The 24,078-nt window shown below is 32.9% G+C and overlaps 2 protein-coding genes and 1 long non-coding RNA gene across 4 annotated transcripts; all 3 read right to left on the bottom strand.

Annotated features, from left to right (window-relative positions):
- Positions 1-1,146: 1,146 nt before the first annotated feature.
- Positions 1,147-23,925, bottom strand: LOC134281130 (uncharacterized). The gene is made up of 10 exons (XM_062763597.1): positions 23,666-23,925; positions 21,846-22,112; positions 20,952-21,218; positions 19,772-20,032; positions 18,349-18,438; positions 17,743-18,009; positions 15,420-15,455; positions 15,118-15,192; positions 14,773-14,945; positions 1,147-2,125 (listed from the first exon to the last, which is right to left on the bottom strand). The coding sequence occupies exons 1-10, from the start codon at positions 23,913-23,915 to the stop codon at positions 1,940-1,942; spliced, it is 1,872 nt and encodes a 623-aa protein (XP_062619581.1). The 5' UTR covers positions 23,916-23,925; the 3' UTR covers positions 1,147-1,939.
- LOC134281131 (uncharacterized) lies at positions 5,816-9,390 on the bottom strand. Its single transcript, XM_062763598.1, has 3 exons — positions 9,232-9,390; positions 7,355-7,642; positions 5,816-6,337 (listed from the first exon to the last, which is right to left on the bottom strand). Exons 1-3 carry the CDS (start codon positions 9,296-9,298, stop codon positions 6,153-6,155), a joined length of 540 nt encoding a protein of 179 aa, XP_062619582.1. The 5' UTR covers positions 9,299-9,390; the 3' UTR covers positions 5,816-6,152.
- On the bottom strand, positions 14,143-15,411 carry LOC134281132 (uncharacterized). 2 transcript variants are annotated; one of them, XR_009995021.1, is made up of 4 exons: positions 15,329-15,411; positions 15,118-15,192; positions 14,674-15,002; positions 14,143-14,444 (listed from the first exon to the last, which is right to left on the bottom strand). It is a non-coding gene; the product is annotated as an uncharacterized LOC134281132 (long non-coding RNA). The 2 variants fall into 2 exon arrangements; XR_009995022.1 differs by having other exon boundaries at positions 15,334-15,395.
- Positions 23,926-24,078: the final 153 nt, after the last annotated feature.

Below are 24,078 nucleotides of genomic sequence, written 5' to 3'. Positions count from 1 at the left end.
GATAGTTTTAGTATGTGGTAACTGGTAACCCTGATATATATTCTTGTAAATAGATACGGTTTTAACATTTTAATAGAGCAAACTCCACGAGTAATGACGTCTTCTATGTTAAACTAGCAATATACTTGTGTATTTCTTTTGATAAAAATTGTTTAGAAACAATTCAATATTTTGCCGTGCACGACAAATTTTTAATGCGCACTTCTACTGTATATATTCATTTGAAAATATGTATCTAAAAGGTCATTTTTGTCGGACTTCCAGAACTGAGAAAAGAATATTGTAAATAAGTTATTTATATAAAAACGGTTCCTAATGCAGAAATACATAGTTTGTAAATAAAATTTACACAAAACACGGAAGGGGGAAGAAGTCTAACTATGGTCGTTAGGAGGGAAGTCTGAACTATTTGAGCAGGATTTCCGGTGTTAATTCTCACTAAGAGAAACATCGGACAGTAGCAAATTTTAAAGTGATATATGGCGTATTTTTATAAGTTCAGACTAATTAAAATTAAAAAAGATATTTTTATTTGTTTTCTTGCTTTATATAAAGATAAGACTTTCGTATTAATTACACAATTTAAATCAATCGCGTTTCATAGATATCACAGATTGAAAACAATAACCGATTTATTTCCGACTTGGAATTAAATACCATGCACAGTTTAAAGTATTTTAACTTTAGAAACGTGGTGATATTTAAGTTCAAATTCAGTGAAAATTTAAATTTGATCGTGAATAACAAATATCATGTAAATCTACGCTTAATCACATATTTTTATTTTTAGCTCAGGTACGCCATATTTAGCTTTTTCAATTTTCTGCCTTAATACTTTATCAGTCGAACTCAGTTTTATAATTAGGTATGTTATAGGGGTTTTTGTATTCACTACAAAAAAAATGCCAACATTTGTACTTATACCTTTATGGAAAGGGCTACGTCTATGTCCATTTTATAAAAAAAAAAAGTACAGGGAAGATTTTCATATGTCTAGGTCTGTACATGAGCATTTACGTATTATTCGGAATAAAGATTTGTCAGTTAGGTGGAGTAGTAGTAGGGATTCTAAAAAGACTCAATTCGTTAGAGTATAATTTTGAAAATATTTAATATAAAAACTAAATATTAAATATTGAAATTAAGTATCTAAACTGAAATTTTATCATCAAACAAATAAATAGTTAATATATAAATAAAAAATGACTGTAATTCACTTTACATTAAATACTTCTACATCTTGGTTGCATGTGTTTATAAGGACAAAATAAAGAATGAAAAAAGTTCTAAGTAGAAAAGTGCAATATTAGAAGAACAAAATAGAAAACAATAATTTGACATTACAGTAATGCCAAAGAATAAGAAGACAGAATAAGTATAAATGCAAGATGTATAGACTGTTGGCGGTAAATCCCTTATAAACCATCGGACGATACCTCAAAAAGATCCCTCACTGCTCAATGGCCCTTTGTGCCGAATAGAGATCTTAATTTGAAGTCCATTACCGGTATATGGTGCCTGATGTCTTTCGATCACTACTCAATAAATGTAAGATAACAATAGTAGCAATAGTAAGGAGGTACAACTCTGTACCTCCCATTTTTTTTTTTGGGGGGGGGGGGCTTCTTTCTTTGTTTGCAACTCTGTCGAAAATACGAATTATTCAACTCCAATTTTTCACCAGACAATAAGGCTTTATGTATCATAATGAAATATGAAGGATAATAAACAGCTTTTATGAATCATTACAAAATGTGAGGAGAGCAAACGCAAGCCTTTAAAAAATTCAGAGGATGGATATTATTTAATAAATAATAATCAAGCTTTTCAATTATAGAGAGAGAGAGACGTATGCACCATTTCCTGTTATTAGATAAGAACAAAATTGAATTAAATTTCTAAATTTTTTAATACGTCCAGTGCAATTTTATTTCACGTGTTATTCTTTTCCATTTTGTTTGGAGGTTTGATTTTTTTCGTCGTCACTCTTTGAGTCGAGATTTTTTATTAAGTCTATGTCGACATACTGCGTCCTGTTTTCCGCTCCCTGAATGATGGATTTCCCGGTTGACGGCATGTCGTTAAAATCGATTTCTACGTAAACCATGCCATCTTTGTTAACGGTCTGAAACAAAAAAAATTACCTCTGAGCCAAAAAGAGTCGATCTATTTAAAAATCAAAAACGCAAAACATTGGAGACCTAATGCAATGTATATGGAGCTTTTTGGTCAAGAGCAATTAAAAATAGATTAACTTGAATTACATATGTACTAAAATTCATCATACAATTAACTACTTTACAAAATATCACACCCCTACTGTAATATAAACAATGTCATATAATTCAGTTTCAAACCTAATTGCAGACATTCAAATGAACTTCAACTTCAAACAAGATGTGTTAGTGAAACAATATGCGCCCAGCAGCAACAAAGCTCCAAAAAACTATTTTAAGCTTATACATGTAGGTCCCAGTCAAGATCACAAGATCATTGATCTAAATGTTGTTTAAAAGAAGTTTATTAGTGGAGTATGCATACCAAATATGAAGTCTCCATCTCCTATGGTTCAAAAGTTGTGGTGAAAGTTCGAAAAAGCTATTTTAGCATATATTTTGCAGTCAAGATCATAAGGTCATTGACCTTGGAGTCATTTGCATGAGTTTAATTAGTGAAGTATGCAAACCAAATATGACGCCTCTATCTTCTATGGTTCGAACGTTATGGCAAAAGTTCGAAAAAGCTATTTTTAGCATGTAGGTCACAGTCAAGGTCACAAGGTCATTGACCTTGTTTTTTGAAAGAAATTTATTAGAGTTGTATGCATACCAAATTTTCAAGATTCTATCTCTCAAGGTTCAAAAGTTATGGCGAAGGTTAAAGTTGACAACAGTCAGACAGACAAACAGATAAACAGACAAAAAGACAGGACAAAAACAATATACGCCTCGGATCTATCGATCCAGGCGAATAAAAATGGTCGACAGGGATAGATAAACTGTAGATGACACTACTCAGTCAATTTTTTTTTGTCAGTAAAGGGCGTCATTAAATTAACTACTGCCGGAACCCATTGCAAAATGTGTATGGTGTTAACCCGCTCCCTCTTAAGAAAGTCATGAAATTATGTAGAAAAATGGAGAAAATATTAATTTCAAATCTGTATCCATGCACCTTTAAAATGTGTATCACAATGAAAGTAAAGTACGCTAGCACTTTTATATATGTTTTTTTTCCCCGAAATCGTTTTTGAACATGTTGTGTATATATATATATATATATATATATATATATATATATATATATATATATATATATATATATATATATATATAAAAAGCACTAAAAAACCAACAACACTGTATATCCTAAATGTCGGATCTACCAAGTAGATACAAGGTCACGGATGGAAATTTATATAAAGCACTAAAATGACCAACGACACGAACAATAAAAATTGTCAAATTTTCGGGACGCCCTGTCCCTTCCTCAGGACAAAGAAAAAAGTTAAAAAGTCATAAAAACAAAGGAAAAAGAGAAACACAAAGAACTAGCACTACTACTAAACTACTAAACACTAGATATTTACATAATTACATGTTGAATTGGAAATATTAAGAACACTGATAAAGAAAGAAATCCGGACCGCTGTGAAATGCGTCCGGTCTATCGGGTATACTCGGGTGAAGTGCGATTTACATAATTGAACGAATTAATTATGCTAATTAATTACAATAATCAGTAAATCGTACATTGTTTCATTATCTCAAAATGGCGTAACTTTACTTAATAAAGAATAATCAAAGAAAAAAAATATAGCAGAGATATTTAAACATATGAATTATGATCCATTATAAATTTTGAAATATTTAAGGATTTATTACCGGGAAAAAAAATTAACAAAAGCGTAAACAATAAATAGTTTTGTGATAATTGAACGCATTAATTATGCTAATCAATTACGATAATCAGTAAATCGCACAGTGTTTCATTCTCTCAAAATGGCATAACTTTACTTAATAAAGAATAATCAAAGAAAAATAATATAGCAGGGATATTTAAACATATGAATTATGATCCATTATAAATTTAAGGATTTATTACCGGGAAAAAAATTTTTTTAACAAAAGCTTAAACAATAGATATTTTTGTGGGTTGTCCGAGAGTTTGTGACGCAAATTAACAGTAGAGTTAACACTAAATTGAGAGAATAATCTTGTATGGTATCATCAGGAATTGGGTCTAGTTTACGTTCATTCTGGTGAAGTCATTCAGTTTGTTAATGCCATTAGGGCGGAATGACTTCAATCTGTGCATCCAGAACTTCTCTTTGCTTTTTCTCTGAGCATCTGTCCATCCTGGGTTATGGTCAATCACCACTACTGTCATGTCCTCCCATTTGTGACCCTCAAGGTTGAAATGTTCCCCAACGGGTTCATTGAGTTTTTTGGTCCTAATGGTCGAGCGGTGGTTATTAACTCTCCTGCGGAGATCTCCTGTTTCACCAATATACTGTTTGGAGCAAACTTTGCAACTGATGAGATAAATGCAGTTGTCAGTCTGACAGGACAAATTCCCTAGTATTTTGTAGCTGCGGCCTGTAACAGGGCTGCTAAAACTGTCTGTGTCAGTGCTGTGCTTACAAAGAAGACATCTTCTGTCAGAGCAAGTTTTAAAGCCTCCGTTAGGTAATGGGTTGTCCAGTCTGGTTCTTACTACCATGTCCTTAAGGTTTCTTGGGCGTCTGTATGCAGCCAGTGGGGGTTCCGTAAAGACCTCTGCCATTCGTTTGTTTGAATGGAGAATTGGAAGGTTCTTTTGAAGGATACCGCTAAGGTTCTTAAGGACGGGATGGTATGTGGTTACCAGAGGGACCCTGCCGCTATTGTCTTTCTCCTTGTAGCGTAATAGGTTTTGCCTGTCAAGTCCCGCCATCTCATCAATAGCTGTTTGTACGGAGCGGGCATTGCAATGCCCGCTCCGTACAAACAGCTATTGATGATTGCGCACGCCCCCCCTAAAATTTTCAAAGTATGATGTGACTAATATTTATAATGCCACATTTTGGTACAAAACCAACCAAACCACTGTTATTCTGCCTGGTTTTACTCTTAAAATACACAAAAATCCAGGAGCTTCCGGGGGCTGATATAACTAGTATTAAACACGGCGTACTTTGGTACATCACGAACCAATACCACTATTAGTAAGTACTAAGTAGGTAAATCGTTTATTATGATGGCATGTTTTACAATACAATGAGAACTGAGAAACATTCAATACAATATTATCATTCAAACATCCGAACCTATATGCCACTTCTAACAAAAAAAATTGAAAAATATGCACTATTATAGTGCCTGGTTTTACTCTAAAATACACGAAAACCCAGGAGCTTCCGGGGGCTTCGCCCCCTCGGCCCCCACCAGGGCTTCGCCCTGGACCCACTGGGGGCCTTAAGGCGGCCCCCAGACCCCTTGCCTCAACAAAGTTATCCACGCCCCCCCTAACCAAAAATCCTGTATCCGCCCCTGGAGTGGTCTAGGTAACAGGGGTATTATTTACCTGGAGACCCCCAATACTTAAGATATCAAAAATCTATGTATACAGTGTACGTAGCATTACACAGGAAGTCTGTGTTTGGTAATCAGGGTCAACTGTACGTGTTTCGTGTCTAATTTTAAGTGAAACTCCTTAAAATAATTAAACTATTTCCATATAAAATTTATTTGTAAACTAAATGCATTCATCGTAATCTTTTGAAGGATAAAATTATATTAAAAAAAATATCCTTTTATTTATATTTTTTTTGTAAAAAGAAAGATCACGTGTAAAAACTAGAAAGCAACCAATTCTCCATATTTTTTAAATCTTCAGTAAAATAAGTCACCATGATTAAAAAAAAGTGTATATATGTTGAAATTAAAAAAAATTCCAATTATTCGTCGCGTGAACATTTACCGCGATCGGAAGTGAAACATTAACATTAACAATAGAGTCCGTGCCCTGTTTACAAAAAAAAGTTATCGTTTCACTGATGTATTCAATTTCTTAAACTCTGTACACAATACTGAGGCGAGTAAAATTGACATCCTTAGTTAGAGATAAAAACAAAGTCACTATTCCCATTAATACATCAACGTTTTCGAACATCAAATACACTTACGTATTTTGTTGCCCTTTTGCTTTGATTTTAGACAAAGAATTCCCAAAGTGAGAACAATGGTAATCAAAAGCAGACCTGCTCCTCCACCAATACCGATAACTATTATTGTAACACTTGGAAATTTATCGCCAGTTTCGCCATTTGTTATGAAGGAGGTCCTATCCTCCGGTTCTGAAAATCAAAATAAAATAGTAAATGCTCAAAAATATGTCTCTGAAGAAAAAAAACAATCAAGGCTATTTTTAAAGTCGTGTTTGTTTTTACTTTAAAATAATGTTTATTCGTCTCTCCTGACTCGGGGTAAAATTACTGGGTCGGTAGGTAGGTGGAAGAATCTTTTTTTACGGAAAATTCCAGCCTATTTGTTAACAGGATGAGGAATAAAACATGTTCTGAAATGTAAAAACAATTATTTAGTTTTTATTTTGGGCAACCATTTTTTTTTTAGAATCTCAGAATGGTCTAATTAAAAGTAGAAATTTTTATCCCGAAAAAGCATTTTTAGATACCAATGTTTATTAACATGATATGAAATTAGAAGTGATTTATGGAGCTTTGCAAAGAACCTTGAAGCACATTGAGAGGCATATTATGAAAATTGTTGCATGAAATATTTAATTTTCAAGCTTCATTTAAAGACTTTTTGAATTAAATTATAAATTAAAGAGTTGTCCTTCCTGGCTGAGGGTCGGAGTCCCTTAATTGTTTGAAATCTGCTTCTTTGTATTAATCAAAAATTTTTGATAAGCACGTGTGCCTTTTTAAAATTGTGCAATGTTTGGACCTAGGGTCAGGGGTTCATGTGTGATAGGGCACCACTGAGTATTGCTGAATACTAGTATTACTAATTAGTTGAAACACATTTTTGTTCCCTACCCTGCCTATGGGTATAAAGTAACCAAACTGAGCAATTGCTAAGTGTATGGTTATGATGAGCAATGGTGACTTTTTTCAAAATTGTGAATGCCATGGCTTCTAGTTGAAAACATGAACCAAATTCAATCATTGGAAAGTTGCTGCATGGTACTCAGGTGACCTATTAGGCACATGAGTCTCTTGTTTAATTTATATCATAGTTCTCTGGATTTCTCTTGATTTGTGAAATATTTCATATTTATTTTTACATTTCTTTCGGACATTTAATGTTCTTAATGTTCTTAGAGTCTATTATTTATATGACTTTCTTACCTGCACTTCGAATTACGACTGAAATCTCTTCACTACGGTTGAAGTTCCTACTATTGTCTTTCACTTCACACTTGAAAGTTTCATTCCTTTTTACAGTCTTATTCAAAAACAATACAGCTCCTTTTGTGAATTTATTCACATAACTTCCGTCTTTATAAATGTACCATAAATATGTGCACTGCATATATTTTAGGCAGTTAGATTCACAAATAATATCTTCTTTGGGCTTTTTCCCAATCTCAGAGTAAAATATTGTTCGGTTTGGTGGCTTTATATTTACTTCTATTTCTGTAAAAGAATTTGCAAGAAAGATATATATACATGTATATAGGCATTCAAAAACAATGTCATGATTTGAACATAATTTGGTATTCTAGCTCTTCTTTATCCTTCAATTTTCATATAAAATGCATTGCGTATCGAAAAATAAGTACAAGACAATTTCTAGTACTTCAAAAATCATTGAATCATATAAAGACGCATAAAATGAAAATTGTTGCTTAAAAGTTCTCAATTTCAAGATTCATGTTTTTAAAGAAATATTTTTAGATTTTTTCTACCTGGCTGAGGACTGGATATCCTTAAGGACACTGCTTTGTTCCTGATATACTGCAGGAATTAACAGATTCGCTGAATTCAAGTGACTAGACCCTTAGACACACCTTTAAAGGGGGGGGGGCTAGCTTAGGATAAAGATGGGACTTGGTGGGTTTCGTGTGGGGACTAAACTTGATTTCGCCCTCAAACTGGGTGGTTGTAATATCAAGGAATATGAATTTGAATGTCCTGTTAAAAAGCTATTTCCAAATAGTATGTTGGGTAAACGGGAAATCTCCGCAGGAGAATCAATAATCACCGTTCGAAAAACTCGATGAACCATTGGAGAACATTTCAACTTTGAAGTTTCAAATTAGGAGGACATAACAGTTGTGGTTATTGACCATAATCCAAGATAGACGGACTCTCAGAGAAAAGGCTGGGAAAAGACTAAAGTCATCCTGCTCTAAAGGTATTAACACACTGAAGTATTTCAGCAGGATGAGCGTGAACTAGTCCGATTCCTGATTGTAACAAACAAGATATACGAGTAAACGTCTCTTCATATGGTGTAAACTTTACAATTTAATTCAAATTATCATTTCTGGAACAACCCTTACACATATTTATTGCTTACATTTTTGTTTATAGTTTCTTTTATCTGATAAACAGTCATAAAACATTTCTGTATCCAAATTCATATTTTTCTGTTTTCTTTTCCGTTTCTTTGCTTTCTTTTTATCATGTATATTGTTACGCCATTTTCAGAGAATAAAAGAGTGGATAATTACTACTTGTTCAGAAACTTTACAATGTTTCAATCTTTGAATCCCCATTTATCATCTGATATACTGTGAAATCACAAATTTTCGTGGAGGGTTAAATTTCGTTGTTTTCAAGGTATGAATAGACCCACGAATTCATGTCCACCATAAAATGTAAAATGTTACATTCAAAACTTCTAAGCAATTCTTTTACAGTAATCGCTTACAATCTAAAAGGAAGCTGAAATCGATTGATTGATTAGAAAGTGCCTTTCAAGATAAGCCACCGTCAGGACATTTGAAAGACTTATGTCTTTACCAGAATCTACCACTAACTAATCTAACTATCACCAATTAGCGGAAAATCAAACAAGTCAGATTCAGATTCTAAATAACTTTTGAGTCCTTCTTTCATAAAATAGAAACCACAAGGGAAAATACCAGAATGTTTGGCATCAATTGGATGTTTCTATCTGCAAATACATCGTGTAACTTTCATTACACAATGCAATAATTTTTTTTTTTTTTTGTATTTTACGAAAATGAGTTTTGTAAAGTATGATAATTTTTACTCACTTCGTTGATAAGTAAACCGCACAAAAATCAAAGAGAGCACAAGACAAATGTTTACCAGTCTCTCCATCTTTGCACACTTGCTTTGTCGTAAAATGTTTGCCCAACAAGGAAGAAATGTTCATCTTTAAGAAGACATACATGGTACTTGAAATCATGTGTACAATGAAGATAGTTCCCTTTAAAACTAGATCTTCCAATGTTAGATCAAAAGTGGTGCAATGGCAGATTTTACTGATGACGTATTAAGGCCTATCTTTTTCCCCCACTCTTTTCCATATTCTTATTTACCAAAATTTTTTTCCCTAAGTCTTATTATTAGGTAAGCATCTGACATTTTAAAACTTGAAATTTAAGTTTTTAAAAAAAAAAAAAAAAAGATGTTCCATTGGAAACGAATGCCCCTAAACTTGAAATTTAAATCATTTAAAAATCCAAGAATATGATAATTACAGTAAGTGGAAATTAAACAACGAAATACCTTTGACTTGATGTCACTCGAATTTGACATTTGGCCCATCCAATCTCTCACCAGAGGGCGTTTTACACTCCGCTCCAACACCTCTGTTATCGTCTAAATTACAAAAATCTTGTAAATCGAAAAATAAATTATAGATACACACTAACTTGGTAATTTTTTAAAATGAAACTAGAAATATCAATCTTTAGCACTTCTTTTGTTCTTTTAGAATTTGGAATTAAAATAGCTTCAATATATACGGCACTATTTTGTTTTGAATTTTTACACACAATTTCATTTTGAAATCAAGGAGACAAAGTTAGAAAATATTTACTACCAGAGAGCTTAAAGCACATAACATCATTGGCAAAACATACAAAACAATCAATGTTTATACAATTTTTGTTGACATTTAATTATTTGACAATCCGCACTACTTTTTAGACGACAACAGAGGTGTAAGCGGAGCGCGCCCTCTGGTGAGAGATTGTTGGCCCATCTAACTTGAACTTCCTTAATAGATTCGTGTGGCAAACTTCATACCATTGATTCAATTAACGAAGAATGTGTAAATCTTATCATTGCATTGCAGCTTGAATGTTTTACGCGACCGATGCAAGATGCATTATGAACAAATTCGGTTAGCAACAGGTCTATCCATAATTCGTAATTTTTAAGATTTTGATTCGTACGACATAACGGAGATGTAATCTTAAGATGTTCCTGCTAAAGACAAAGATATAACTTGATGTATGTATCCAAAAATCCCATTCTATTTAAAGCAGAGAAAATTTAGGCCCTGCGTACAAGTATGATTCATCTAGATGCTACTAACTTATTTGATTCTTACAGTCGTCATATATTATTAGGTCATGAAATGTATTGAGATAACGAAAAGTATTCAAACTCAAAGTCCATTAAACAATTATACAATTTAGGAGCAGAGCAAACATAGACTTCCAAAACATCAGAGGTGTCATCAGGTACAGTGATGTGCCATAAGTGTTCGTCCAAATTCAATTTTCATTACGTCACTTTACATTTTCACATAACTTCGTCGACGCTGTATCTTTTAACCATGGCGTCAATGTTGAATAAATAAGTATATATTTATAGCATATCCACGTGACTGTCACGTGTCACAATTACGTAGCAAAATTATTTTCGTCTGCTGTGTATTTCCCCTGTAAACAAAATGGCTACCGTGCGTAAAGAATTGAGTACTGATGTTAAAGAAGTCATCGTTTCTCTTTACCTGTCTGGATTAAAACATTCAGAAATAGCAAGGAGATTACAAATTCCCCGGTCTACAATAACTTCTGTAGTTGACCGGTATCGCAAGCGAGGAAGTGTAGAAAACATACCGAGGAAAGGGAAGCAGGCAAAGCTAAGTGACAGAGACAGTCGCAGCATTTTAAGGTTGGTGAAAGAAAACAGAAAGAGAAAATTATCAGACATAACAGCCTTATTCAATGAAAATAGAGACTCTGCTATATCTAAACGGACAGTTCAGCGAAATTTGTACAAACAGGGGTATTTTAGAAGAGTTGTTCGAAAGCGCATAAGAATTCGCGAAGTGAACAGAAAAGCACGGCTCTCCTGGTGTAGAGGAAACAGATACAAAACTATAGATAATTATTGGAACAGGGTCATCTTTAGTGATGAGTGCAAAGTGGACGTTGGGACTGATAACCGTGTTTTTATATGGAGAAAGGTGGGCGAAGAGTGGATGCCATGTTGTCTCTCGCAACCTCCAACACCGAAGTTTAGTTTAATGATATGGGGCTGCATCACTTTCAACGGTGTAGGGACTGTGACTGTTGTAGATGGTAACATTAATGCTAGAAAATACATTGATATAATTGAAGATCAACTTTGGCCAGTCATAGCACGCCATTTTCCTCGAAATAACTATATATTTCAAGATGACAACGCCCCTATTCACAGAGCCCGAGTAGTTCAAGAATATAAATTACAGAATAATATTCATTCAATGGTTTGGCCCGCTCAGAGTCCTGATTTGAACATTATTGAAAATATCTGGTTGAGACTGAAAAGAGAACTGAAAAACGGCAACGAAATATTCTTGTGTAAAAATCAGCTGGAGGCAGCCATTCGACGTATCTGGATAAACATCCCAATTTATTATGTTCAGGGCTTATACAGGTCGATCCCAAGACGAATACAGAAAGTTCTGAGGTCAAAAGGCTATATAACAAAGTATTAAGGTAAGAAAAAATATTTTATAATTTTATTTCTGTGTTTTATTTTTCCGAAGCGTCTCGTTACTACGGCGGCCATTTTGAATTTGGACGAACACTTATGGCACATGTACCATGTAGGTGTGAGCGTATCCTGCCAACAGGTCACACCGTGTTCTCCTTGTCATGTTCGGAAAATAAAGGAAAAATCTGTCAGCAATTCAGTGTGTATATATTGGCCTAACGATTAGTATGAAAAACGTCAGACAGCATTGACTTAATACTGTAGGAAATTGTATTTACTGAAAAGGTCATTGTATCGACCATAAAACTAACGATGACTTTGAAGACTGCTTATATTCTTGTTTCAGCAACTTGTTTGTCAAAAATTTACCTCTTTTAGAAGTTGTTCATGCTTAGAACTTGCTCTTTTATATTGCAGCAACTGAGATATATAGACCCCGTATGCAGGTGAAGAAGGTTTATTGCTGCATATTAAGTAACATCTTAGCTAGAGGTTTTCGGTTGGTGCCGACCGCAAACCCTTGGCTAGCGAAGATGCAGCATGTTAAGTAAGATATACAGGTAAACTTCGTTATCTCGACATCGACGGGACAGTCGGAAAATGTCGAGATATCCGGGGTGTCGAGATATCAGAGTTGAGACTCGACATCCTTAATTTTACTGCATAGTAAAACCAAAGACCTAAACTGAACAGACGTGTAACTACAGGTACCTACGTGTCTTCAATTAGACTGTAGCTCGTTTGTTTCAGCTATCCCTCTACATTTATTAGAAAATCTAAGAAGTTATTCACAAATGTTATTAATGAAATGCTTTCTTTTTTATTGAAATCTTCTCATTTCACTAAAAGCCGTTTTCCATCCAGTATTCGATCCGCGTGCCATTAGCTCTGTCAGAACAGGATACGAAATGCACTTTATAAATTCAAAACCGGAACGGTACAAAGTCGACTTCCGAGATACGGAAAAAAAGTTAATGCGTATATTTTCTTAAAATTATTTCATTTTACTTCTTTTTTTATTTCATAATCATTCCTCGTTAATTTTCATTTCATTTTCAAACCAAAATTTAAATGGAATTGGGCATTTAACAAACTTAATGATGTTACATATGCATCCATATTACGGCTGATGCAATGGTCGTGCATGTCGCAAGTTTGACTGATTCATGTTGAATGCATTTTTACCACAATTTTTAAGTTAAATTGAATTCAATGTGTATATTGTTCACTGTTATTCAGTTACCTTTTTTTTTTTTTTTTTTTTTTTTTTTACAAAATGTTTAAGTTCTGTTAGATTTCGACACAAATAAACGGTTGTACATTTACGCAGAATTGAGAAGATTTACCATGATAATTACCCAAGCTGAACATTAAACAATTAACGTATTAAAGACGCCGAGGGGGCTTGGGATTCCTCTACAAACACATTTTTAGGGCAGTAGGGAGTCAAAACATGGGTGTGAAAGGTGTGAATTTCTGACGACGTCGAGTTACACGGAGTCGTCCGTGCGTGACGAGCGACCAGCTGACAAACAATTAGGTTAAGTAGAGCAGAAAATTGCACCGATGTCGACATACAACAGGTAAATTTTGCTCTTGGGACTGTGAAATACGTCGAGATTAGCGGGGTAGTCGACATTACCGAGGTCGACATATCAGAGTTTTTGCAAATCATTTATATAGTAAATGCCGGGACCGCAGACGGACGTCGACATATCCCAGGTTGTCGACATATCCGATGTCGAGATACCGAAGTTTACCTGTATAAGTTGACGATTGAAAAGTTAAAGTCATTTCTTTTGTCATTTTGGTTAGATTACCTTTAATGTCTTTTTCAAGTAAAATATCTGAATATGAAACAGTTGTGTCGGACACTACATGGTATAATTTATTTCAAGCTCACCGGGATATCCTGTACCAAAATAAGAATGAAAATGACCATTGTAAACTTACAATACGTCGTCGATTTATCTAAATGTCGAGATGAAGGCCACAGCAAGTGTTTACTTCTTTTTATGTTTAAAATTTTTGACAAATTCTGCTTCATATGAATAAAAAAAAGTCTCCTAATAACGGGGTTATTACAAATGGTGCACGTGGGAATTTCAATAGATTGTTTGAAAACGTAGTCATCAAAAACCACATGGATATTGCCAATCAGAAACTCAACTCAAGCATATTTTTAATGTCAACTTCAGAGTCCTTTTGAGTACAATCAGAATCTGTTGAACAATATAATTTTGCAAATGACCCATAGCAAGGTGAGTAAATTACGAGTTTCATTTTTATTGAAAAAGCAGCTGTCACTGCTATTGAAAAACGACTGGACTTTAATATGGGGAATAGTTGTATATCAGCTTTAAAAATTGTAATGCTGTAGATTTTAATTTGGTAAATTTTGTAATGTCCAATTTCCCAAAAGTCCCTATGAATTTTTGTATCCACATCTGATTTACACCACTAGTGTAGTGAAGTGAGTCACTCACTCAGTAGAGATTATCATCCTTTCCGTTGACCCTGGGATGCCAATCTTAAATAATAAAATTTAATTCATTTATAAATGACATCTTTTTTACAAAACATTTGAAGTACTTAATAATAATAGGTATACTTATTACTTAATAATGAAATATTTGATAAATAATTATTAAACTTGTTTTTTACATCTATTTAACTTTCAGTTCTAAAAATTATATTTACTTTTAATAAATTACAAAAAAGTTACATCATAATGTGGTAAAAAGTTATAAAATAATCACCTTCTAAATCGTTGTTAGTCCAGACGGGCTGCTGGTATACTGTCCAGGATGATGGAAGGAAGATGGAAGATGCATTCACTGGCGGTCGATGTAGTTAACGAGAGACTGGAGGGGCGCGGTGTTGTCCCTTTCCTTCAGTGTCTGAAATGTGACAGGGATGTTAGGTAGGAAGGGTAAGGCCATGAGCTGCTTCAGGTAGCGGTGGGTAGCTTCCCTCTTCATGAAGTTAGATGGATATGTCTCCATGGCCTGGCACCAATGGAACTTCATCCCTTGGTAACAGCATCATGGAATACCGTAGAATACCATAGAAATGGCATTCCAGGCAACTGAAATACAATTTACAGCATATTAAGTATATATATTACAGCTAATTTTTTGGTTGTTAAATAAGATAATCAAATTGTAAGCCTCTTTATTCAAGATATTTTGTAAGCCTCTTACCAAACTCAACGTCAACTATGAACGTCTCTACAAATGGCCTTGTTGGAAGAGCTTCAAGGACGGCATTGAAAACCTCTACAACAAAATAAAAATTGATGACTAATGAAACAACATAGATACTAAGCTGTTTGATATTATAAGAAAATAAACTTTAAATGGAATATATGAAGTTATACCAGTATTTTAAGATAAAAAGAAAATAAAAACCTACTTGACATAATATGCTTCCTGCCGTGAAGACATCAGTGCAAACGCAGGAGGGAACTGCAGTTCTTTGCCTCTCTCCTAACATAGCAGCTGACCACTGGGCTTCAGGAAGTCTGGTACAATCTGCAATACTAGTATAATAGGAGTATATTCATTGAAATGTTTTAATATAACATTTCTAGCACAGTTTTAGTACTTTTAAGAAAAAGTACTAGTATTTTGGATATTTATATTGTATAATGAATTTAAAATTTCGTTTTATTACCATAAATGCCCCATCCATTCACCATATTTTGGCCGTCTCTAACAGGAGATCATGTTGATGTCTCAGGAAACAGACACGACCTGGCGAAATTCCTCTCCATGGATGTCTTTCACCAAGAATTCATTTGAGGAGATGAATCCAAGATCCGACTATTTATTACTTTTTTTCACATTTTATTCACATGATGTTGTATATTATAGCATTTAAAGTATTCAAAATTTATAATAATATATGAAAATTATCCCTGAGTAGTATTAGCCATTCTTATTCTCAGCGGATGAAAACTTTGCGACCACTACAGATCCATATGACGGAAGACTTGTTCTTCTAATTTGTTGCAAGCAATACAACTTTATCAGATAAAGAAATATAGAGAATGAATAATAATGAATAAATAAATAAAGCTTATGAAATATATAGAATGAAGTGATGAATTTACTAAGATAAGAAATAACTTGTGACACTTGTAGCAAGTAATAAAACTTCATTTTATTTATACCTTGACCCCCCCCCCCCCCCCCATTCCATATCTTCAGACACCATAAGTGAAACCGTCACTGCCCAATAAGGTAATTAGATAATAATTAAAAAAATAAATTTTGGAAATACATGTAAAAAGCGCACGACGGGTCTCTCATCATTACATGTAATTTTAATTGATCTGCTCATCATTACTGATCAATCAACCACCCGATAAGCGGTATATTAAGTAATGGATATGGGCAAACCCACTCAGCGCAAATGGGAATTGGGGCGAACCCCCCACCCCCCTTCCGGGGCCCAATGCCCGATAAGAACTTTACATGATTGATTTTTAACATCTAAAACACTTTTCTCGCAATGTGCCTGTACTCCCGTACCTATAAACAAATATCAATTGGGAAATAACATTTACGTCCACGTTATAAGTCATTTTACTGAGCATCATTACTGAAACAAAATACATGCTATCCAAATTCTTACCTCTTCTTCCATTTTTGATCCCTGCGTCAGTTTTCCCGCGCACATGCGCAGAGCGGTCATGGAACTCCTTCGCCTCGTAAATATTCTCGTCAGTCGAGAAAGACTATGATTTGTAATAATCGCATCACCATTTTTTAAATTAAAGATAAAATTTTTCTGAAAAATTATTTTTCATCTATTTGAAGATATAAGTTTATTAAAAAATTTGTAAGTCCACTCCAAAAAAAAAAAGTCGTATTTAAGCAAGCTTGCATATGTCTTTAAGACCCGTTATTTTACTGCAGTTTTCAGATTCCCTTGTGTTTTGACTTGTAATTGATTTAATTGATCAACACCTGATTTTTAATGGATGTGAACCCCAAATTCCGCTACTAATGAAGTTTAATATATTTAGTATTCGGCTTAAAATTTACGACATGAATTTAATCATTTTCTTAAGTCTAAAATCAAAATTCTTTGAAGATACTTCGTAAGTGTGTGTTTTTCAGTTTATAAATAAAGTTCATATACAGTTCATATACAGTATATTTGTGTTTTATTGCTACCAATGAGTAAAGGACGAGATTGATAATAGATATGGAAACTACATTGTACATGAAGAGAAAGCTCAATCATCCGAGTAACGGGTACTCCATCAGAAGATTAAGCGCAGTACCCTGTTAGAAAAATCATCCGATTATGTATTTTGTCAGTTTTGTTGATTTAAGATTATATATGACTTAGTAAACATTAAGCTAGAAATCATGTTATTGAAGGATGTGGATAGAAATATAGATTACTAAGTATTTTAATTCACAATTTAAAAAAAAAAATATCTGTAAATTCATTTTGCTAAGAGAAATAATCAGAAGAAAAGAATGAAAGGTAGAGGTTTTTAACACTGTAGAGGATGGATCATTTAATTAATTTTTTTTTTTTTTACTCGAATCAAGAAGTTACATTATTTCTATTACGATTTATTGCTCGTGCTGTATATGAATTTAGGAAGAAATAATTGATATTCATAAAATATCCATTAAATAGTTTTTGGAAAGATGTTGAATGCATTAGCTCGCAAGTAACAAACGAAGAAATAAATTAAATTATACATTTGATATCAATATGTACTTTAATATTACTAACATTTGATATCAATATCTACGTCAACATAACTTACATCTGATTTCATTATTTATATCAACATTACTTACATTTGATATCAATATCTACTTTAGCTGATCTAACATATTCCCCCGACTTCACATCATATGCCCCACAGCTATATATTCCTGAGTGTTTTCGATCTTGTTCCATGGATGTCACACCCGCGTTGGAGATGACTTGTCCCTCATGGTAAATTTGATATTTATCACATCGTGGATTACAGTCTGCTCTACATGTGAGGGTGACGTATCCTCTTCCTTCCCACAAATCATCAAGGTCACTTAAGGAATAAATGCTTACATTTCTGGGTCTATCTGAGTAATATTAAACAATTTCTTTGAAACGAATAAAACCTCTAAAAATCAAAGTTCTGGCAAAAAGGATATAATTATGGACATACACGTATAGAAGTTATTATTGATTGCAAATGAATGCACACCAGATTTGTTTTTTTTTTTCCTTTTGAAATAATTTGGATTAAATATGATACTTCAATGCAAAATTGATTAAAGACAAAGTATATCCATATGATACACCAAAAGCAGTTTTATTTAAAAGGTTTAATTTTATGCGAAAAATATCAATTCTATTTCGTTTATCGTTGAAACTATTCACAAACTAATAATTTTGTATTTCTTAAGGTGTATACTTACATTCTTTTTCAGTGGAAGTTGTTTCAGAGTTGTTGCTAGAGAGGTCTATTCCAACGTCAGTGTCATGAGTCCGGGCTCGAGATTCTTTGGCTTTTATATTGAATAAATATTATTTTACTTTATGTGTTTGTTCATTAACAACCAGCTGATATGAATAATTAGTCACTAAAACATAATGAGTATACTTCGTATGGTGTTTTAATATTGTTTATACGTTATTAATGGTCAAACACAAAAATCAGGTTATTTTTCTGATAAAGACCTCAAAAACGACATGAATTTGGTATTGCAGACAAATTTCTACCAAAAAAATATAAATCCTTATTGACAGTCAATATCATATATAATATACTCAGTATTGAAAATAAAATATCTTGAAAAGGGCTCGTAAAAACAAATTACAGCTTACTCCACTTATATTGAACTCGCTTATTTTGAAATTCCGCTTATTTTGAAATAGAAATAAATCCCCAGTTTTTGCCTCTCATATTCTTTGCATTAAAATAACGGTTATATTGAAATCGGATATATTGAAATTTCGCTTATATTGAAGCCACTAATCGGTCCCCACAGGTGATAATGAGTTGTTTTCATAACGGTTATATTGAAGTACTCCCTGGCGGCTGTCGTTACGGTTGGTGACAGTAATTATGCCTGATTGAACAGTTGATATACACAGGTGTGAATAATTAAGTTTTCACCTTATGTGTTTTTATATTGCATGCTCTTACGAAATAAAATTCTTCACTGTTAAATTCTTTGCGTCCATGTACATGTATTTAATACGGACATATTGAGGCTAAACAGCTAAACGTAATATAGTAACCCTACAGATCTAGGAAAAAACATAACTTTGAAATTAAATACGTACTGTTAATGGCTATTGATATGCCTAAATTCGAAATAACTAAGGTTTTAACCCGAGTACACTTACGATGAAATACAAGCAGCGTTCAGCAGTACTCAACCTTTTAAGTCCGATGAATTTTCTCCAAAACGAAAACGATCGGGGAATAATAATGAGGGGTGAAGATTGTCTTTTCAATGAAACAGAAATAAAAAAAAATATTTAAACTTTCAAGGACTAATATTTTTAATATGTTCACTGTTATAGATAAACGATGACAACATGAATTTGTTTGGGTTTGTTCTTCTTTATTTTAGATCGGGATTGAACTTGTAAAAATGGCGGCTTCACAATTTCGCTTATATTGAATTACGGATAAATTGAAATAATTTGCATGGTCCCCTGAATTTCAATATATCCGGAGTAGGCTGTGTACTTACATTTGATATCAATGTCTATGTCAACATTACTTACATTTGATATCAATATCTACGTCAACATTACTTACATTTGATATCAATATTTACATCAACATTACTTACATTTGATATCAATATCTACTTACACATAACTTACATTTTATATCAATATCTACTTCAGCAGATCTGACATATCTCGTCAACTTTACATCGTATGCCCAACATTTGTATTTTCCGGAATTTTTTCGATCTTTTTTAATGGATATTTCGTTTGTGTGGGAGAGATATGGGCCAGTAATTTGATATCTATCACATCGTGGATTACAGTCTGCTCTACATGTGAGGTTGACGTATTCTCTTCCTTCCCACAAATCATCAAGGTCACTTGAGGAATACATTACAGCATTGCTGGGTCCATCTAAGTTTTTTTATGATACAGATCATAGAAAATTTTCTTTAAAAAGGAATAAAATTATCACTTGAAAATGTTCTTTATTTAGCTTAATTAATTTGACAAAAGACATGTAGTTAGTAATTTTTGCTGATCTGATATCAAATATGAATTAGAAATGTCAATATTTAAGAATGTGGATACCCATATAAATTGATGAATTCACAATTTTAAAAAAAATAGAGGCAACTTTTTATGTGAGGGGAAATAATAAGGAAAAGAGAAGACATCCAAAGTAGATGTAAACAATATTTTATTGTGCATTTTTTTTATCAAAGAAAGATACTTTATTCCTACCATGGTGAATTGCTGTGATTCATAAAGGGTTGAAGAAGAAGAAAAAATAATATTCATTGTTTTGTTTTGTTTTGTTTTTTTTTTTTTTTTGGTAGAATATGTTGAATACTAGTACATTATCTCTCAAGTAACTGGCGAAGAAATAAATCAAATTACATTTAATACAATGTCTACTTTAACATTATTTAAAGATGATATCAATATCTACTTCAACTTTACTTACATTTATTAAAATCAATATTTACTTCAACATTAATTACATTTTATATCAACATCTACTTCAGGAGATCTGACATGATGACTTTAATATTTGTTACATTTTACATGAATATCTACTTCAATGTTACTTACATTTGATATCAATATCTACTTCAACATTACTTACAATTGATATAAATATCTACTTCAACGTTACTTACATTTTATATCAATATCTACTTCAACATTACTTACATTTGATATCAATATCTACTTCAACATAACTTACATTTGATATCAATATCTACTTCAACATAACTTACATTTGATATCAATATCTACTTCAACGTTACTTACAATTGATATCAATATCTACTTCAACATAACTTACATTTGATATCAATATCTACTTCAGCAGACCTGACGTATCTCCTCGACTTAATATCATATGCCCCACAACTGTATTTTCCTGAGCTTTTTCGATCTTTTGTGATTGATGTAACGTTTGTGTAGGAGAGGACTCGTCCATCGTGGTAAATTTGATATCTATCACATCGTGGATTACAGTCTGCTCTACATGTGACGGTGACGTATCCTCTTCCTTCCCACAAATCTGTTAGGTCACTTGAGGAATTCAGTTTAACATTGCTGGGTCCATCTAAGTTTCATGTTATAAATCATACAATTTCTTTTGTAAAAGACTAAATATAATCAATTGAAAATTTGGTGCTTCATTTGCTTTTAATGATTTGATAATAGACGTGTAGTAGGTAATTTCTGTTGATTTGGGATTAAATATTACTTTGTCAATGCAAAATTAGTTAATTTTATAAAATCACAATTTTAAAGAAATGGGCAATTTTATTTTTGTGAAGAGAAATAATCAGTAAAAGGAAAAAAAGCAGAGACTGATGTTTTGACAATGTAGAGGGTAGATAAGAATACTAGTATATCTACTTTAACCTTACTCACAATTAGTATCAATATCTACTTCAACATTACTTACTTTTGATATCAATATCTACTTCAACATTACTTACATTTGATATCAATATCTGTTTCAACTTTACTTACAATTGATATGAATATCTACTTCAACATAACTTATATTAGTTATCAATATCTACGTCAACATTACTTACCTTTGATATCAATATCTACGTCAGCATTACTTACATTTGATATCAATATCGGGTTTTAACTTCAACATTACTTACATTTAAGATCAATACCTATATCAACATTACTTTCAATTGATATCAATATTTACATCAACATTACTTACATTTGATATCAATATCTACTTCAGCAGACCTGACGTATCTCCTCGACTTAATATCATATGCCCCACAACTGTATTTTCCTGAGCTTTTTCGATCTTTTGTGATTGATGTAACGTTTGTGTAGGAGAGGACTCGTTCATCATGATAAATTCGATATCTATCACATCGTGGATTACAGTCTGCTCTACATGTGACGGTGACGTCTCCTGTTCCTTCCCACAAATCTGTTAGGTCACTTGAGGAATTCAGTTTAACATTGCTGGGTCCATCTAAGTTTTATGTTACAAATCATACAATTTTTTTTGTAAAAGACTAAATATAATCAATTGAAAATTTGTTGCTTCATTTGCTTTGAAAGATTTAATAATAGACGTGTAGTAGGTCATTTTTGTTGATTTGGGATTAAATATTACTTTGTCAATGCAAAATTAGTTAATTTTATAAATTCACAATTTGAAAAAATGGGTGATTTTATTTTGTGTAGAGAAATAATCAGGAAAAGAGAAAAAAAACATAGGTTAACGTTTTAACAATGTAGAGGGTAGATAAGAATACTAGTATATCTACTTTAACCTTACTAATACCCTGTTCACACGGAGAGTTTAATTCGAATTAAACGTAAAGTTACTGCGAATTAACTTCGCTTAGCGTTCACACGGAGAATTTAATGCGAATTAGTTTAATTCGAATTAGTTTACTGCGCATTAAATTACTTCGCATTAGCTCCATGTGAACGCTAAGCGAAGCTAATTCGAATTAAATTTTGAGGCATGCGTAATGACAAAATTAGGTCAAATGCCACATGTCCGTGGTCAGCTTGAAGTACTTGTGCTATTTTTAAGTGTAAAACTAAGGAAAATTGTGTTAATCGCTAAAATGTGTGTACAAACACAGTAATGTTATGTAAAATGCATTTGCTCCTGCATAAGGTGGCGTGATTTGCAAATGATGTCATAATAGCCTTACTGACGCCTGGCCGTAGTAGAATTTTAATTCGCATTAGTTTACTTCGCATTAGCTGTCGTGTGAACGCAATTTAATTCGCATTAGTTTGATTCTCATTAATTTACTGCGAATTATGCCCTGTTCACACGGAGAGTTTAATTCGAATTAAACGTAAAGTTACTGCGAATTAGCTTCGCTTAGCGTTCACATGGAGAATTTAATGCGAATTAGTTTAATTCGAATTAATTTACTGCACATTAAATTACTTCGCATTAGCTCCGTGTGAACGCTTAGCGAAGCTAATTCGATTTAAATTTTGACGCATGCGTAAGGCCAGAATTAAGTCACAGGACACGTGTTGGTGGTTATATCTAGGTATTTGTGTTATATTTGGTTCAAAAATTGAGGGAAAGTATGTTGATCACTAAAATCAATGAAGACCTGTATAGCCACTACATGATGTATCAAAGGATGGCTCTGCATACATGACGTGATTTACAAATGACGTCATAATAGACTTACTGACGCCTGACTATAGAAGAAAAATTTTAATTCGCATTAGTTTACTTTGCATTAGCTGTCATCTGAACGCAATTTAATTCGCATTAATTTGATTTGCAGAAGTTTACTTCGCATTACTTTATTGCGAATTAAACTCGTCGTGTGAATAGGGCATTAGTATCAATATCTACTTCAACATTACTTACATTTGATATCAATATCTACTTCAACATTACTTACATTTGATATCAATATCTACTTCAACATTACTTACATTTGATATCAATATCTACTTCAACATTTCTTTCAATTAATATCAATATTTACATCAACATTACTTACATTTGATATCAATATCTACATCAACATTACTTACATTTGATATCAATATCTACTTCAGCAGACCTGACGTATCTCCTCGACTTAATATCATATGCCCCACAACTGTATTTTCCTGAGCTTTTTCGATCTTTTGTGATTGATGTAACGTTTGTGTAGGAGAGGACTCGTCCATCGTGGTAAATTTGATATCTATCACATCGTGGATTACAGTCTGCTCTACATGTGACGGTGACGTCTCCTGTTCCTTCCCACAAATCTTCAAGGTCAGTTGAATAAATGTTCATATTTGTTGGTCCATCTGAGTAATAATAAACAATTTATTTGAAAGGAATAAAAACCTCTAAAAAAATCAAAGTTCTGGCAAAAAGGATATAATTATGATTATGGACGTATGGGACTTAATATTATATATTGCAAATGGACGCACAACAGACTTTTCAAATAAAT

Source organism: Saccostrea cucullata, unplaced genomic scaffold (genome assembly GCF_032062105.1).
Source record: "Saccostrea cucullata isolate Sc308-1 unplaced genomic scaffold, CSIRO_AGI_Scuc_v1 ctg5570, whole genome shotgun sequence".
NCBI lineage: Eukaryota > Metazoa > Mollusca > Bivalvia > Ostreida > Ostreidae > Saccostrea > Saccostrea cuccullata.
Note: the sequence above shows the minus strand (reverse complement) of the source record. Positions and strands in the feature narration are given on the sequence as shown.